Below are 19,804 nucleotides of genomic sequence, written 5' to 3'. Positions count from 1 at the left end.
TCACAGGTGTCGTCACATAATGTGTATATCTGTTGGTATTTCAGTGTATAGTGTGTGTGTGTGTGTGTGTGTGTGTGTGTGTGTGTGTGTGTGTGTGTGTGTGTAGGTGTGTGTGTGTGTGTGTGTGTGTGTGTGTGTATGTGTAGGTATGTGTAGGGGTGTGTGTGTGTGTGTGTGTGTATGTATATGTGTGTATGTGTAGGTGTGTGTAGGTGTGTGTGTGTGCGTGTGTGTGTGTGTGTGTGTGTGTGTGTGTGTGTGTGTGTGTGTGTGTGTGTGTGTGTGTGTGTGTGTGCAGGTATAAAAGACCTCAGGTGGAAAGCTAGTGAGTCTTTTTTCTGCAATAGTTCACAGTAGGTATTTTTTGAAAAACAAAATAAATAAAAGCGCAGCTCTCATCGGAAATAAAAAAAACTTTGGATTCATTGTTCTTGAAGAGCTATAAAATAGGCATTTTTGGGGGAGGAGCAGATGGGGTCTGATTAAATCAGGGGCCATATTTTTCGTACATTATTTTAATTTTTGGCAATGGTTTTTCAATTGAAGCATGTCCATGTGAAACATTATACTGAAAGATTTCAAAACCACAGACTGGAACAGGAAGATATCATGTGATCCCGCTCAGAGCCAAGTGCCACAAATTCATTGGTTTTCCGCCTGCTTTTCTGATATAGCATGACATGAGAGAATAATCGTCAGCAGGAACATATTTCTTGTAAACCATTCATCTCCAAAATTTATAACCGATTCTTAAGATCGTAACAATGTTTTATTGGAACATTTGAGACAAGTGGGCACTTAAATAACAATTAATGCCATATTTTACATCCATTTCAGCAGGAGCATCCTCATTAGAGAGATGTGGGAAATTCAGTTGAACTTCTGCATCGTCATCGCTCAAGTAAAATTCAACTTTACACAAACAATGCATGGCATACCTTTACACTGATTGGTGTTCTTGTCCAAAATCGCTTTTGTAGAAACAATTTTCCCATACCTGCAAAAACACAATGAATCATTTTTAGTGACAGCAGGCATCATTTTGATAAATTACACACACGTTCTTCTGTAGAGTGCTTTGTTTTCCTCTATCAGTAAGTGCAAGCTAATTTAGGACATAACACTGTCGGAAAATATTGATAGCTGAACAAAACAGAGACGCTAAATAGATCCAGAATTCAAAATGTAAAGCTAAATGTTTTCATGCAGAATTAATTAGGATAAATGACTGAGGATTCATCGACTCTCCAATGATGGGGCAGCGAGGATTGATTGGGCCATCTTGGACATCACCTTGTTGTGATTTTTCGATACAAAATTGTCACATCCAATTCGCGGACACGTATGAGAAAAAAAAAGAACAATTTTCCTGTTTCCCTTTACTTTTCGCGTTCCATTATCTCGAAACGTAATGACTACCTGACCCAGTGTGTATATATAGCATTGCTTGGAGGGTACAGTACAGGTATATGCTGGTGTGATGAGTCCATCTGCAATTTCTCTGAAATGCTATTCCAAGGAGCATATTCCTAGGAAGGGGTCGGATGGGGGGATGTGGAAGGCGGCGAGACTTTCCCATAATACTTTGTGACATTGCATGCTGCTGAATGTACAAGAGAAAATTAGTTCTTTCCAGTTTTTTTTTGCATCCATTTGGAATAACAGTTAAAAGCAAAGAGTAGATTTTTTTTGGAACTATTCAAAAGCATGATTGAAGCAACATTACTGCGAGTGTCTTCGGCATGCTTTTTGAGTGTGTGTTAATGCCTGTCTGACTTAATGCCATTCATCTGCAAATTGGACGTCTCTGAAAAGGCTTATTTCATAACAAATGCAATGTCTGCTACTTCAATTTCCTCCTGATGTCTGCTCGATGGCAGAGTTGCAAATTAACCTGGCAAACAGGATATAATATTCTGCAAGGGAGTGATATTATTTGCCAAATGCTTTGAAGAAAAGGAGTTAATTTACATATTGGCACGTCAGAGGGGTCCGCTAATACAGAACTCTCTGAACCGGAGGTCTAAAACCAATGCAAAGGCCCGAAATGTTGTTTGCCGAATTTGCTGCATTCTTAATTACTATTTACAGTTCCCCAAGGATCATTCAGTCCAGGCCTAAACTGGCGGTGAGTTGTGCGCAGGAAGCAAAAAGGCGGGAAGATGGTTCTTATGATTAAAACAAGTTTATTTACAGAATATGGGGATATAATAAGGAAGGACAAGATGCAATTAATAAATAAACGAGACAAACCAAGCAGTAGTCTCATTTATTTAGACACAGATATAGACACAAATAGGGGTAAAAGGAACACGCAATCATATGTGCCATTCTGGCACCAAAATACCACATTCACACTATAATGGGGATAGCAGAACAGGCAAGGACTTGAGGAGGGCACGAGGTGATTGTGGCACCACCACAATGGTGTGGTCATGCAGGTATGTGCGGCACAGGAGGAAGTGTGGCTCTCACAATGATGGAGGACGACGAGGAGAGATGGTGGGAATATGGCATTCGTGCCTCGTGATATGGTCCTTCAACCCCGGAACAAGGAAACAGAGTGAGATCTTATGTCTTTCGATACAAAGCTCAACTATGTAATTGCGCGCACACCTGGTCACTGCCTTTAACACTTCTAACATCTGTCATTGGCCGCACGATGCCTGCGGGAAGGGGGAGGGGTCATATTTTGGGGGGGGGGGGTGGATCTTAACAAAAGTGTTCCGCCCTTAACCAGGGCAAAACAGCTTACTTCACCCCCATAGCTTACGGTCCGCCAGCCAAACATTCCGTGATGCTTCCTTTATATATATGCGATATGTGTGTGTTCCATGTGTCGTTGTGTGGCTGCAAGTCCTCCACGTGGTCTCGCCGGTTACAGGAGGTTTCACACAATGCAATCTTACCCTATTCAGTTTTAAGGTTTACACTCGCAACCTCCTTGGTGCATGTTTAACCATACGACTTATGACGGTTTCCCTGATACAGACATGCATCTAAGCTGCTTGATCACAAGGTCCATACTGAAGTCTTAACACCATCTATCCATGGATCCCCTCAATCGTCATAGGTCACGTGGTATGGACGCCATCTTGGGAAAAAACTTTGCACCTCTATAATGTCTGAAACCGCTCAAACATCGGAGCACACAAGACCACTTTTTCGACAACCACAGGAATTCTACTTACGAGTCTTACAGTTACATTTTCGAAGTTGCAAGATAGCTTCAGCAGCGGGAGGGTATATACAAAAGACTGGCTTCAGCATGATGTCCTTCCTCTTCCAATAATAGTTTGTGGCAGTGGGGATTGTTGGACAAGGTGTCTTTGATGACTTTCCAAACGAGTGCTGCATGATAAGCACTTCCAGTGCGTGGAATCGGTGTGCCTAAAGTAAGGGGAAGTTGTTGTCCTTTTCGTTTTCTTGAAAACAGCATCCAACGCAATTATGTAATGGGCCTTATATAACAGGATAACATATATATATATATCGCTCCATCTGCCTGTGTATGGCTGGAGATATTTCGGGTGAAACTCCAAAAAGAGTGAAGGCATCCATTATATCATCATCTGCTTCCAGAAAAGAAAAAAAAAACTTTACATGGCTGGCTACACCTTTCGTAGTAAATGCCCCCATATTATCAGTGCCCTTGAAAGCATGCCATCCTCCCAATGCTTCAGATTTCTTTCTTCCTTAAATATCTTGTAATCACACCCTTTCCCAATTCTTTTTAAGGACAGTTGTGGATTTAGGCAGAAGTTTCCTGTCAAAATAACAAACACATCAATGTCTACTGAAAAGACATCAAGATTGGTCGCAAGATCTCTATCCATAATGTCGACACCATGTAGTAGCAACAGCTGATCTCCTTCTTCATGTGAGTGCTGACCTGCTTGCATTTCTGAAAGACTCACATCTCAGAGATAGAAAGGTTGGTCTCCATTAGAGTATGATATGCCCTGATAACCTTCTTAGCTGCTCCTTTGAAATGGTTTAGTACTTTCATACTCAGACATTTTGTGAGTTCTGACTTCATATTTATATGTATAAGAAAGACTTTGATAGTCTTAACTTGCATGTCATTTACTTGATAATGAATCGAATTTGTTGTCATTGTTCACTTCTCACCCGTTTCCTCCCCAAATGAGTCTGACAAACATTGATCGGAGAGTACTCGGACTTCATCGTACGCATAACTCGTGCTTGCTACACCGTCAACGAAAATCTCAGCAAAATGGCTGCATTTGTCATGGCAGGTGTCTTGGTCAATGTTAACGATGCACATGGCGTCCACCAGCAGGACAAATCGGGTACTATTCTCGTCCACTTCTGTAACATCACTGGGCAGCTCCAATTCCATTATTAACGAAAAAACCTTGGCCTTCCCAGATTTAAAAATCATTAAAATTAGATGGAGGTGTTAACATTGAATTCATATTGACCAATTGCCTTGTGGAGATCTAAATCTGGCCTGCTTTTCGAAATGGTCTGCCTTCTGGCATTACTCTAACTAGGGCATGCCCGTACTATATCTATATCTAAAATTATATCCCCCCCTCTATTTACATGAAATGGTTTGGTCCATGAAATGTTTTGGTCCATTCGCAACGCCAAAGCGAACGGCGAACGCTTTACATGAAATGGTTTGGTGCATGAAATGTTTTGGTCCATTCGCAACGCCAAAGCGAACGGCGAACGGCTTGCGAGTACAGTGACAATCCCCCCGGGGTTTTTATTAGTTTTAAAACATAGTTTAACGCCAACATAGCGCCAACATAGTTTGCAAACGTGAAATAAATGAATACGCTCTCAAATGTGCCATCCGAGGCAGAGTGTGTCCGCCACGTTCGGCACACGCGATAGCTCGCTGCTCTCTGATTGGTTGAATCGTTTTTTGGACATAGCTCGGTAAGTAATTGTCCGATTAATATGAAACCTTGAAAAGGCACATCCTCGGGTCCCCAGCAATATACCTGGCAAGTTTAAAGTATATCGGACCCGTGGTTGTCGAGAAACAGCGGTCACAGACAAACAAACGTACAAACAAACACACAGAGATTACTGGAATTATAGATAGACTAGGGCATGCCCGTACTATATATAAGCTAGGACGTGCCCGTACGTGGGTGCCCGTTCCTTGCCAAAAAAAAAAAAAAAAAAAAATTTGTGTAGGGGTGTGTGTGTGTAAACATCCTAGGGTGTGCCCGTACGTGGGTGCAAAAAAACATGCGTGCAAACAACAACAACAAAAAAAAACTTTGAAACCACGTGGCAGTAACGACCACAGAACCCCCCCCCCCCCCCCTCTATTTACATGAATGGTTTGGTCCATTCGCAACGACCACAGAACCCCCCCCTCTATTTACATGCAATGGTTTGGTCCATTCGCAACGCCAAAGCGAACGGCGAACGGCTAAATCGCCATAGCTCGGTAAGTACTTGTCCGATTAATTTCAAAACTTGAAAAGGCACATCCTCGGGTCCCCAGCAATATACCTGGCAAGTTGCAAGTATATCGGACCCGTGGTTGTCGAGAAACAGCGGTCACAGACAAACGTACAAACAAACAAACACACAGAGATTACTGGAATTATAGATAGACTAGGGCATGCCCGTACTATATATAAGCTAGGACGTGCCCGTACGTGGGTGCCCGTTCCTTGCCAAAAAAAAAAAAAAAAAAAAATTTGTGTAGGGGTGTGTGTGTGTAAACATCCTAGGGCGTGCCCGTACGTGGGTGCAAAAAAACATGCGTGCAAACAACAACAACAAAAAAAAACTTTGAAACCACGTGGCAGTAACGACCACAGAACCCCCCCCCCCTCTATTTACATGAATGGTTTGGTCCATTCGCAACGAGCACAGAACCCCCCCCTCTATTTACATGCGATGGTTTGGTCCATTCGCAACGCCAAAGCGAACGGCGAACGGCTAAATCGCCATAGCTCGGTAAGTACTTGTCCGATTAATTTCAAACCTTGAAAAGGCACATCCTAGGGTCCCCAGCAATATACCTGGCAAGTTTAAAGTATATCGGACCCGTGGTTGTCGAGAAACAGCGGTCACAGACAAACAAACAAACGTACAAACGTACAAACGTACAAACAAACACACAGAGATTACTGGAATTATAGATAGATATAGGCATTTATAACGTGTGTGTGTGTGTGTGTATTTGTCGAAGGCAACACCCCAGAAGTGGGTAGGGAGGGGGCAGAGTTGGCAACTTTTACATACACTGAAATCTAATATCATCCAGCAGTTGAGTTTCTATTAGGCTAACCCCCGCTCTTGCAGGGAAAATGGCCTTAAAATGCCTGTTGTTGTTGTTGTAGTTGAGTTTTTATGGAATTTTAGAGCTGAACTGCTAAATATGAGCAAAAGAAAGTTTTGATTTAGATTGGAAACACGCACATGGGGAACATACATAAATTCCCATATTGGTTCACGAGTTAACAAACAGAATGACCACTATATTCGTCATGGGCGTGTGTCTGTCTGTGTGCATGTGTGTCTGTCTGTCCGCAGCATAACTACCCGATGATATCATCCGATCTTGATGAAACTTGGGTGGGAGGTTGATATCATGATCTAGTTGTGTCCTGCCTAGAGTGGGCGTATTGCGCCCATTGTGGGCGGAGCCACGCCTGAAAAAGATGTCTTTTTAGGGGGTAATCGAGTTCAAGCTACATCTTCTCCGAGGGAGTTGGTGGAATCTGACAGGGGTTTCGGTATTTGGTTAGGCCAATGTCACGTGTCTAGCCCCACAGAGCTCGATTTTTCATTTTCGCCCCAAGGTCAAGGTCACAAGGTCACGAAATTTAGAAAAGTCGATTTTTGATGGTTTTATTACATTTTCGCTTCCTGATCGGGTGAAATGTCGTACATGATCTTATATTATCTTTATCACATACTTCATGAAATACAAGTTTTCCAACAAATTTCAGAATCTTCGACCTTTGACCTTTGAAGGTCACAAAGGTCAAAGTTTCAAAATTGTCGGAATCGAACCGAATTTTCGGTATTGTGTAGCTAACTAACCTCATAACTGATTATGCATTCTTTTCTATCTCATTTCAAGGTCAGTAACCTTCGTTTTGACATTTCCGGGCCTGGCCTGTCTGGGCCTGTTTCAGTTATAGTCCGTTCTTTGTCATTGAATACCGCTCGCTCGTGAACCATCGTCGTCTCCTGACTTGTTTTTGGGACCATCTTGATGCCATCATAATGTGGAGAGATATTAAACAAAATTTTGGGCAACAAGTCAAATTTGCTGAGCAGCATCCCTGTGAACACATAAAAGCACAAAATCACTTTTGTCAAAATTTCTAAAGTAGATTTGAAATTTTCACAAATGTTCCCAGACTATATAACACTTAGCGGTTAGGGTGCTGGCTTGGGATCCGAGGATCCTGGGTTCGAATCCCGGTCGATCACTGAATTAACGCCAGGGGGGTTGACTCAGCCTGTCATCCATCCGAGGTTGGCAAATTGAATACCAGTTCACTGGTAATTCCCTGTGTGTCACAAGAGGCGACTAACAGGGTTGGCGGCAGGAAAGGCATCCGGCCATAAAACATTGCTTCAAAAAGGGGACCACGGTGCCCGCAAAAAGGCCAAACCCTGCTCTGCGGGGGAAAATGGCCTCTAAAAGGGGGTTCTTGTTCCCAGACTATATAACACAGTGAAACCTGTCCCAGACTTGTGCAACATTTCACATATGACACAGTACAACAATGCATCATGCAAAGCATCACATCCAGTTAAGGCAATTTTGCGGCAGCTCACCGGTATGAGTAGAAGTGCGAGTATTTCAATGCCAGCTTTTTTTGGTGTGAAAATGGCTTAAGTAAGTTAATTTAAAAAAAAACTGCTGGTAATTTAATGCAATACTATTTATACAGTAAAATTTGAAAAATGCATTCATGGATAAAGTTATTTCCGTTCTTATAGAGAAAGAATATTGAGCATGAATAATTGGATGAAATTTACCATAAATAATGTGCATATGCTGCAAATTAATGTTTCATAGTTCCATTGTCCATTTATAATATACACAGTATGATTAGACCTCTCGGTCTAGTGATCTGCCCATCCAAAATTGACTAAAACTAGCAATTTCCGAAAATCTCTGCTGAATTTCGGCTCAGCTGCAAACTGCCATCCTGGTGTATTGCAGGCATGGCGAGACCTCAATGTGTGTGGTCCCTCGGATGGATACGAAACTGGGAAACCCCTCTGCCAGCAGTAGTTGGTAGATCTTAAATATGCCATGCTGTCGCGAAGAGTACGCGAGCGATCCCTAGCATCCGGGCCCAAATTACAAATTATATACTGGAGACGGAGTTCATTTTGGGAAGGAATGTGAAGGAATTGACAAGTCAAGCTTTGTTGCATTGCCCTCAATGATGTATGGTCAATTTATATGGCTGCTCAATGGCAATTTCCACACCATACAATAGAGTGGAAACCTGTCCAGCCTCATTTTAGCCACAGCAATGTTCACCACTTGTCGTTAGCTACCTGCCTCTCTGTTAAAAGTGTGGCCTTGATCTACTGCGATTGGGCAAGTTGCATTATTCTGACTGTTCCCCCTCCGCCATCCCACCTCCATTGCTAGTCCCTTGCCATGTTGGATTCATGGCACCTCCAGGCAATCAACACCTTCCTAATTTGGAACGTTATCTGCTATTTTGTTGCTTCCGCACATATTTATTTTATCTTTGCATTTTTCCTCCGCGTTCTGTTTCTCCATGATATTGGGCTTCTGGTACTTCCTTATCTTGATCCTTTTTGCCTCGTTCAGAGGTACACAATGATTTTTATACGTCATAAATATTACAAGAAGCCTCGTGATGTGGCAAAATAAGCATTGCTATTGGCATACTTTGTCATTACCCCAAGCACGCATGGGTTAAGCAATTGGTTCACTTTAGTCTGTCTGTCTGTCCGTCCGTCCAACCATCTGTCTACAAACATCATGCAGTTTATGATCGATAAACCACTTAATTTCAATTGTATGTTATATTTTGAACACAAATCGGAAAACAAACCTGTAGTTTGGCAGTACCTTGGCGATGAATTTGTGCCGATCATGCATGCACGAAGATGAGCGAGACAAAATTTTTTTTACTCTGTCTGACTGTCTGGGAACCGAAACAAAATTGAAAATCATTCCAAACAGGAAACTTACTGTTTTAATGATGTCATAAAGGACACAAACAGGAGGCACGAAGAACGAATGTGACGTGTTAAATAAGGTGGTGTAAAAGACATCAATGGCGATAAACATCCTGAATTCTTTTGATACGACCTTTAAAATCTTTATTTTATTTCGATTTAACCCTTTCTGTCTTCGTCCGCATGCGGCACAAGGCTGCGGGGTAGCATCGTTGGCCGAGGGTGCGACTGTGCCGCTGATGCGGTGCCCTCTGCTGGTCAGGGCAGGAATTTGTAATTGGTTCAGGATGCCGGAGACAGCTCGCCTACTCTGCGTGAAGAACACCACGAAATCTTTAACATCCACCAACGAATTTTGATAGATGGAATGCCCTTTCAAAGCCCATCTGAGGGGCAGCATACACTGATGAATCACCCTGCCTGTGAAACACCAGGATGACAGTTTATAGCTGGGTTGGGATTCAAAGCCGGGCGAGACAGCTTCGAGGTGAGTGTGCGTACCTCTAGTCTAGGCCATCCTGTCAGCCCCTTTTCAATTGAATTATATACTTGAACACTGTAGAACACGTCACCATTTTAGCACTTTCAAAACCCCACCGTTTAGCGGTACAAGTTGGACATGTTAAACAAGGTGGCGTATAAGACAATGCATCAATGGCGGTAAACTTCCGGAATTTTTTTCTAGGACCTCTAAAATCCTTATTTTATTTCAATTGAATTATATCATAAACAATATGGAACACAAATTGCCTTTTGTACCTTCAAAGCCGTTCCGTTTAGCGCAGTACTTGTTATTTGCTGTTATATATATTGAATCTTAAATGTAGATGTCATTAACCCTGTTTTTTGTACATGGAAAAAAAACGAGTGCTGACAAAGAAATCTCCTCCCGCCAGCAACCTCCTGACCTCCATCATGCAATGTCCATACGATTAGTCACACGGCAGGTGGCGGCTTTAGATGGATTTAACATCACTGTGGATGAAACACTCGACAGAGAGGTCAGAGGTGAGCAAACTTCCAACTGAGATATCCTGCGAACCATTGTGCAAGATCAAATCAATGGTGTGATGTCCAATACATTTTGCACTAGATGAATAAATAAATCCGTCTCGCTCCATCTGCTCCGTCAGCTCTTCGTTTCTCCCAAGAACCGCACGACGTGCGCATTCTTGATATAATCTCCTTCTGCTTAAACTCTCAAAATTCGGGCTGACAGCACACCTCAACTCTTTTGTTCCTCCTGTATGCGGAAATGCCTTCTGGAGATGGGGCAATCCCACCCTTCCCACCAGGGCATCAAACAGGTGGAGTGATGCCATCTTGTGTCATCTCCCATTAACCCTTCCTAACCCACCCTGTCACTTGCAAGCTACTGTTTCCTCTCCTCCTCACTCTCCTCTTCACCTGTTTGTTCATTGCCTTACATATTTGTACCCAACTGTTGCCCAGCTATGCCCGTCAATTCAGTCGCTCTGCCACACTGCTTCAGTGGGCTCGTATTGGCAAAAGATTAATACACAGTACATAACGTTGCTCTTCTGCAGGTTCAATCCCCAATGACACTAAAATATAATGAGTGGAGGTAACTTTTCAACAGGTTTTTTCTTCTTTTTTTACATAAATAACTTCTTATTCTTATAAATAAATTCTAATCTACGATATAAGAGAGCTGTTGGTCTGTGTGTCACCATTTTTCTCAGAGATGGCTGAACGAATCTTTGTCAAACGTTCAGAGGTTCATCAGTGAGTGCCTGGGAGTGTTTTAGGCAAAAACAAAACAAAAAAGATTGTGAAAAAAAAAGTTAGTTTTTTTGAATAATCTATCTATAATTCCAGCAATCTCTGTGTGTGTGTGTGTGTGTGTGTGTGTGTGTGTGTGTGTGTGTGTGTGTGTGTGTGTGTGTGTCTGTGTGTCTGTGTGTGTGTTTGTTTGTTTGTCTGTGACCGCTGTTTCTCGACAACCACGGGTCCGATATACTTTAAACTTGCCAGGTATATTGCTGGGGACCCGAGGATGTGCCTTTTCAAGGTTTCATATCAATCGGACAAGTAGTTACCGAGCTATGTCCAAAAAACGATTCAACCAATCAGAGAGCAGCGAGCTATCACGTGTGCCGAACGTGCCGAACAGACTCTGCCTCGGACGGCACATTTGAGAGCGTATTCATTTATTTCACGTTGGCAAACTATGTTGGCGTTAAACTATGTTTTAAAACTAATTAAAACTAATTTGCGATTCATCGTAACTGCGATTTGCGACCTTCCGGACAGTGAAGACTTCACTTCCGGCAGCCAATCACAGAACGCGTTGTTGCGAGCCGAGCCGAGCGCGTGCGCCATTCCGGATCGTAATTCGATTTCTTCCGGAGAAAATAATAATTTCTCGATTTCTTATGCGCATTATTTCTCCCAGAGCGAAGGGCGGAAGCGAAGAGCGTTGTTTTTTTTGTTTACGGGCGTACGGGCGGGGTAGAGCGTACGGGTAGCGTTATTTTTTTTTTTTGGCAAGGAACGGGCACCCACGTACGGGCATGCCCTAGTAAAAAATAATAATAATAATAATAAATCGCCCGATAGTGCCTAAGCCTTTTTTGATTAATGACAGTTATGTACAAGTACACATTCACATAAATAAATACAAAACAATCACAGACATTTGAACGCAAATAGTAAAACAATTCCGCAAGCGGTCGAAGTTGGTGGTAAGGCTTCTTCTTCTTCCTGAACGTCATCATACTTCACTCAGAAACGTGATGAATGGCACATTCAGCAGCATATATTCAGCAAAAAGGTAAAATGATGATTTGACATTTGTGATGGATTCTGATTTGGATGTAATTGCTTTTCCATTATATTTTCCCTCATTTCGAATTTGTTAATGTTTCTTTTTCGCTTGAGCAACCATGGGTACTCCAGCTATAAACACTGATATACTTTACTCGGGGTACAAAATACAAACACAACTTTGTCTGGGGGGTAACATAGTCTATATGGCCGCGGCCTCACTCGGTCGGGGTTGTGGGAGACCGGGAGAGGGGTATGAATTCTCCATGTAAATGTGTACCGTGTAGAGCCACCTGGTGATGGTGGCAGAGGGTATTACAATTTCCTTTTTTACCTGTGAAACACTGAGGTTATGAAGCACTCTTTGCATGGGAAATTTTTTCCTCCCTCCCTTCCCTCCCTCCCCCGCAACGGAGGGGCCTGTCAAAGCCACGACCCCCCCCCCCCCAAAGATGTATATATAGTATATCTTTCCCCTCCCTCTCCCCTCAGCTCCCCCTCCACTCCCTTCCTCACCACTTCCTCTCCTGCTTCGCAGGCCCCCCCTCCCCCCCACCCTACCCCACCCCCCCCACCGGCAACACCGGGTACTCCTGCTAGTTCTTATAAATAAATTCTTCTTATAAATAACAGAAATAACTTCTCTTCAACTAATGACTTCTTATTTTACATAAATAACACATAGAGACCTCTCAATCAATGTACAAATTGCATAAAGTCCTCAGCTTAACATTAATCTATTAATTTCGTCAACTACACAAGGAGTTTTAGAAGAGCAGGATCACATTATACACCACATATGTGTGGAGTGTACAGTGGACGATATAGATATTAATTGTGGCTGTATTTGGAGACTCTCATCCCACGCGGAACTCTCAAAATAGCTATTTCACCTGTTTCTTGTCACATTCACAAGTCGAAGAATAACCCATTCTAAGTTTCTTCATTATATAACACAAAGGACATTCAGTTGTGCTTTTTCAAATTAAACCCCTAAGATAAATAAACACAAACTTTTTGTTCTGGTGCGTTCTTTGGAGTTTTATTTAAAGACATGCTTTTCATTTCTTTCCAGCTGCACCTTATTGCATTGATGGGCATCCGACAGCAAGGTACAGAAGTAGTGCCTTTATCTCAAAGCTGTCTGCTCTGGGTTTGATTCCGGAATGGAGTGCAAATTGATGGACTGGGCCTGCAAAACGTTCAGAACTTTTTGAACAATAAGCTCTCTCATGAACGTTAAGCTATGAGCACTAGTCTGCTAGCATTGGTTGTGTTGGTGAATGTTAAAACTCGCAAGAAGTCGTTTTGCAAACACGACGCAAATGTCCACAGACAATGGACAAATTCGAAATTCCTGTCTTTACCAGCCAACGCTGTCGTCAACTGGTCACTTTATAAGTGGCCATCGAGGCATTGTCAGTGCAATATATATTATATATTATTATCTCAGTGCCAGGCTATATATAAATAAAATACAATAAAAATAATATATATGCAGTATATTGTCATGTCTAACCCTGTCGTGAAGGCCTCAGTGTGACGGATGGCCGACCGAGCTTTACCTTCAAGGCATTTACCCAAAACGATGGCGGTGTTATCTCTTTAGCACGCGAGAGGAACGGAGTTTCCTGGTCTTATTTACACAGACAGATGCGACAAGGGAGGTTATCCGTCCCCCCCCCCCAGACAAATAAATGTACAAGACAGGCACGACAAGGAAATGCAATAAATAATGAATTTAATGAAAACAAACGCAATACTACAAGATGAAAAGTCTAACAGCGGCTTTAACGGGCTTGTAAAATATTATAAACCACAAACACATATGATTAGCCTTTTAAACAGTCGCTAATTCTGTTTATAGCATTAAACAAAGAAATTTGGAGGAATCCCGATATCCGTGAGGTACGTTTTACTTGCAGGACTGAGTGAAGATCTACTTTAATCTATGTACCCCACAAGGGTTGGGGGTGTGCTCATTTACCAAGCAGCTAGCTAGCGCTTGCCAAGCCAGCCATTCCTTAAGGGTTTTGAATGGAGTGCTTGCTCGAATGCTTAAACCACTTGGCGATCTCTCCACAAGAAACTTGGTAAATGAACAAACACCCAATGTTCTTGAAACCTGACCATAGATTGACTGTAATCTATATACCCCAAAGAGGAGTGACACTTCCTGCCACTCTGGTAGTGAGCAGGTGTAGGCCTACTCGTAAATAAAAATTTCGGTCATGGAGTCAGCCCTTGTAATGACATCATAGACGTAATGACCTAACGGAAACGGACACAAAACTGCCGCTACTTTAATATGCAGCATATTTTATATTTTAACTTCCAGTAAGTTTGCAGTCACTACGAAGGGATTAGTGTTATGATTAGATTTACTATAATATTAACGTTACGTTATCATTATTTCGAAAATAATAGTACCATTAAAAAACCGAGGCGAATTCCCTACTTCTTCAGTTATTAATATTAGTGCCGAATACCGCTCATCATTGATTCATGAACCATACACCGCTTCAATCCATTAACGTTGTATTCACGACATTGGGACAAAGTGTTATGGTTATATTTAACCATAACAAAGTGTTATGGTTATATAATATTTTTTTATTATTACGAAAACGATACTACTGAAACGATACATTACAGTATGAACAAACCTGAGCTTAATTTGTCTGAAGTGGTCCGAAGGTGAGGCATATAACGCCTTTATGTACCGTACCGTATTGTTGGAAGAGCCGTAACGTGTCTATTCTTTCTATATTTGATGATCATTTTAACAATCGGTTTGTTTCTGTTTCACACTGAATGAAAAACGTACAGGTAGAGAGAGCATGGATATTGTGATATATGACAGGTTCGACGATATGTTTTGCCTGAACGAAATTGGAATTAAAATGGCGGTGTGTGGAGTCAGCCGCCACACAACCTTAATGACATCAGACGTAATCACATCACCCTGTCATGTGACCAGATCCTCAGCTCTGATTGGTACGTTTGAGGGGACATACATACATACATACATACATACTGTAGCGGCTACCGCTGGGTTTTCACAATCGCCTTGCACCTATCAAGGACGCGGAGCGATCACCATGCCGGGCTCGTCCAGGACGCCCGGGCAGGCCCGCGCTCAACTTGCCAGGCCTCGGTCGGGACGCCCGGGCCACGCCCCCTCTCGCCTTTCCTGGGCAAACGCTCCGGGATAATATGTATATATATTGCTGCCCGATAAACGGGCTTTTCAGAGTGCCTGAGTGTTTGGTTTGATTAAAGCAACTCGGATGAATTCCAGCTTTTTGTCGCGTCCATTCTTCCGATCGACGTGGGAGCCCCAGCTCCTTCATTGGTGACCTACCGACATGGACACGGCAGTCGCCCTTAAACTGCCTACCTTCTGGGAGGCTCACGCGGCGGTTTGGTTCGCACAGGCGGATTCCCTGTTCGCCCTGCGAGGCATCACGGCCGACGACACCCGCTTCCACCATGTGGTAGCAGCGCTCGGTTCGGCCACCGCGGCCCGCGCCCTGAGCCTCCTCGAGAGCCCGCCAGCCGCTGACAAATACGGCGCGATTAAGAAGCTTCTCCTCGACGCTTTCGCCCTCCCATCGGCGGAGCGCGCACGGCGCCTGCTCGACCTGCCCGAGCTCGGCGACACGCGCCCTTCCGAGCGAATGGACTACATGCTTTCACTGCTCGGCGAGCACTCTCCGGCATTCCTGTTCCGGGAGCTGTTCCTCCGTCAGCTGCCTAACCCGGTACGCCTCGCCCTGGCAAGCACGACGATCACAGATCCCCGGGCCCTTGCCAGAGAAGCCAACAAGATCTCCGCCGCAGGACAGCGCATCGCAGCGGCGACATGGGACCCACCGCCGTCCGACGCAACACCCATGGCGCCCGAGCACCCGGCACGGTCGACGACCGAACTGCCGACGCAATTGGCGGCCGCTACACCGAGCCGACCACCTCCAGCACGACGACCGGGGCCTCCACCTGACCAAGCGTGGTGTTACTATCATGCCAGGTTCGGACAGAAGGCCCGGACATGCCGACCCCCGTGCACCTTCAGCAGGCCGGGAAACGGCCGGGCCGGCGTTCATTACCAGCCATGAGCGCCGGCCACACGGGCAACTTACTGTTCATCACGGATAAAGCGTCCGGACGGCGCTTCCTGTGCGACACCGGCGCCCAACTGAGCGTCATACCCGCCTCTGACCAGGACAGGCAATCCGCGGTTTGCGGCCCCTCCTTGGTTGCGGCCAACGGATCGACCATCCGCACCTTCGGCCCGCGCAACGTCACCCTCTGCTTCGGCGGCCAACGCTTTGCTTGGACATTTGTAACCGCAAACGTGCCCATGGCTCTGCTAGGCGCCGACTTCCTCTGCGCACACGGACTGCTGGTGGATGTCCAACGGCGTCGTTTAATCAACGCCGAAACCTTCAGCTCCCTGGTATGCACATTGAGCAGCTCCGCGCCGACCGAGCTGGCATGCGCCGTCCCGGCGGCGAACGAGTTTGCTCGCCTGCTCACGGAGTTCTCGGCCCTCACGCGGCCGACGTTTTCGGCCGTCGCAGTACGGCATGGGATCGAGCACCACATACCAACCACGGGCCCGCCGGTCTACGCCAGGGCCCGCCGCCTCGACCCAGCCAAGCTCGCCGTGGCGAAGGCCGAATTCGACGCGTTGGAGCACCTCGGCATCGTGCGGCGCTCCGATAGCGCGTGGGCCTCGCCACTGCACATCGTGCCAAAGCCGGGGGGTGGATGGCGCCCGTGTGGCGACTACCGCCGTCTCAATGACGCTACCACCCCCGACAGGTACCCGATCCCGCATATCCAAGACTTCTCCGCCCGTCTGGCGGGACGGGTCATTTTTTCGAAAATTGATCTCATACGGGGATATCACCAGGTACCTGTCAGGGCGGCCGACGTCCCTAAAACGGCAGTCATCACGCCGTTCGGCTTATTCGAATTCTTGCGGATGCCGTTTGGTCTCAAGAACGCGGCTCAGGCGTTCCAGCGCTTGATGGACGGTGTGCTGCGTGACCTGCCGTTCCTTTTCGTTTACCTGGACGACATCCTCGTCACCAGCACGTCCCGGGCCGAGCACCTCCTCCACCTCCGAACACTGTTCGGGCGCCTCAGCGAGCACGGCCTCATCGTCAACCCGGCCAAATGCCACTTCGGCACGACGGCCGTTGATTTTTTGGGCCACCACATCACCAAGAACGGGGCCGTGCCGCTGCCAACCAAGGTCAAGGCCATCACCACGTTCCCGCGTCCCCGCACCATAAAGGCCCTGCAGGAATTCCTGGGAATGGTGAATTTTTATCACCGCTTCGTGCCCCGCGCTGCTCAACTCATGCGGCCCCTCTACGAAGCCCTCCGGGGCAAGCCGGCCAAGCACGACATCGCCTGGTCCGCAGCAATGGATGCGGCCTTCCAAAGCTCAAAGCGGGCCCTCGCCGACGCAACACTGCTTGCTCACCCGGTGCTCAACGCTCCCATCGCCCTCACCACGGATGCCTCCGACTATGCGGTGGGCGCCGTACATGAGCAATGGGTGAACGGGGTTTGGCAGCCACTCGCTTTTTTCAGCCGGCAGCTCCGGCCGAACGAGCTCAAATACAGCACGTTTGACCGGGAGCTCCTCGGTCTACACCTGGCCGTCCGCCATTTCCACCACCTCCTGGAGGGCCGACCTTTCACGGCGTTCGTCGACCACAAGCCGTTGGTTTACGCCATGGCCAAGGTCACGGAGCCGTGGTCGGCCCGCCAACAGCGCCACCTCTCCGCCGTGTCGGAGTTTACCACGGACATCCGGCACGTCACCGGCAAAAACAACGCCGTGGCCGACTGTCTTTCCCGGGCCAGCGCGAACGCGGTCCACCTGGGCGTGGACTTTGCGCTTATGGCGGCGGACCAAACCACCGACACCACGGTGCAAGCCCTCCGGGCAGCGGACACGGGCCTCCGCCTGGCCGACATCCCCTTCGCGGACACTGTCCTGCTCTGCGACGTCTCCCAAGGCCAGCCTCGCCCCATCGTGCCCGTCACCTGGCAACGCCGCATCTTCGCCTCCCTCCACGGCCTTTCCCACCCGGGCCGGAAAGCTTCCCAGAAGCTGGTGTCGGCGCGATTCGTCTGGCACGGCCTTCGTCGGGACGTCCGCGATTGGACCAGCACCTGCACGGCCTGCCAACGGGCCAAGGTCCACCGACACACCCAGGCCCCGCTGGCACCTTTCACCGTGCCCGAACGACGTTTCGACCACGTCAACGTGGATCTGGTGGGCCCCCTCCCCCCATCACGGGGGTTCACACACCTGCTCACCATGGTGGACAGGACCACCAGGTGGCCGGAGGCCGTTCCCCTCGTCTCCACCACCACCGCCGACGTGGCGCAGGCTTTCATCGCCACCTGGGTCGCCCGCTTCGGCGCACCGGCGGACATCTCGTCAGACCGCGGACCACAGTTCACCTCCGAGCTGTGGGGCGCGGTCGCCCGCAACCTGGGGGTCAAGCTCCACCGTACTACGGCCTACCACCCCCAAGCAAACGGGTTGTGCGAGCGATTCCACCGCTCCATGAAGGCCGTGCTCATGGCCGGCCTTCAAGACGGCGGTTGGGCCGACCGGCTGCCGTGGGTCCTTTTGGGCCTCCGCACGGCCCCCAAGGAGGACCTCCAGGCATCCACCGCCGAGCTTGTCTATGGCCAGGCGCTACGCGTCCCGGGCGAATTCGTGCCCGACGCTACCAGTCCCTGGTCCGCAGCTCACCAGCGCTCGGACCTCCAGGAGGCCGCCCGACGGTTTGCCCCCGTGCCAACATCCCACCACGGTGACCCCCAGTCCTACGTCCCCCCAGCACTTCGCACAGCGGAGTATGTTTTTGTGCGTCACGACGCACATCGGGGGCCACTCCGGCCGCCGTACGACGGGCCCTTCCGGGTGCTGCGACGGGACGACAAGTCGTTCATCATCGACATCGGCGGCAGGTCGGACCGGATTGCGGTGGACCGCCTCAAGCCGGCGCACGTGGACGTCGACCACCCACCACGGGTGGCCCTTCTGCCACGGCGAGGCCGCCCCCCATCCACGGTGCCCCCCACTCGACCGCCCACCACCACACCGGACCTCCTCCCACGACCCGCCAGGGGTCGCTTCGGCCGGGTCATCAGGACCCCCCTCAAATTGACCCTGCCGGTGCAAGTCGATTCTGGGGGGACGTGTGTAGCGGCTACCGCTGGGTTTTCACAATCGCCTTGCACCTATCAAGGACGCGGAGCGATCACCATGCCGGGCTCGTCCAGGATGCCCGGGCAGGCTCGCCCTCAACTTGCCAGGCCGCAGCCAGGACGCTGGGCCACGCCCCCTCTCGCCTTTCCTGGGCAAACGCTCCGGGATAATATGTATATATACTGAAACGCAAAAGAAACTTACCACCTTTGAAACCTTTAAATATCAACAATAACACTGCATGTAGTAAATGTGTGAACTTATTTGTGGACAATAGTGTCCTCACTGTCTGATAAAACAGTCACGGATGGTCACTTGAACCTTCAATGGTCACTTCATAGCACAGCTGTTGAACAGCCGTTTTGACTGTCAGTGATTAGCCAAGGGGTACGGGATGATTTTAATGAGCTGCACGTGATGTCTTGATGTTGGCTTTAAAAAGGCCAGTGCAAAATGGGCATTTTGACCGAAAAATTTGACCATTTTGACCAACTTCAAAAAGACCGAAAACACAAAAGAAACTTACCACCTTTGAAACCTTTAAATATCAACAATAACAGTGCGTATAGTAAATGCGTGAACTTATTT

The 19,804-nt window shown here is 47.2% G+C and overlaps 1 protein-coding gene across 3 annotated transcripts in view; it reads right to left on the bottom strand.

Moving 5' to 3' along the window:
- LOC137434244 (RNA-binding motif, single-stranded-interacting protein 3) overlaps positions 1 to 19,804 on the bottom strand; it is a 561,728-nt gene that overhangs the window by 227,366 nt on the left and 314,558 nt on the right. For all 3 annotated transcript variants that reach the window (XM_068127062.2, XM_068127063.2, XM_068127064.2), the window contains exon 3: positions 939 to 997. In XM_068127062.2, the coding sequence (XP_067983163.1) occupies positions 939 to 997 (59 nt within the window). The remainder of the gene's footprint in view (positions 1 to 938; positions 998 to 19,804) is intronic.

This window comes from Myxine glutinosa, chromosome 10, assembly GCF_964187855.1.
Source record: "Myxine glutinosa chromosome 10, kmMyxGlut1.1, whole genome shotgun sequence".
NCBI classification, from domain to species: Eukaryota; Metazoa; Chordata; class Myxini; order Myxiniformes; family Myxinidae; genus Myxine; species Myxine glutinosa.
The sequence above is the reverse complement of the archived record's forward strand: the minus strand, read 5'-3'. Positions and strand labels throughout refer to the sequence as shown.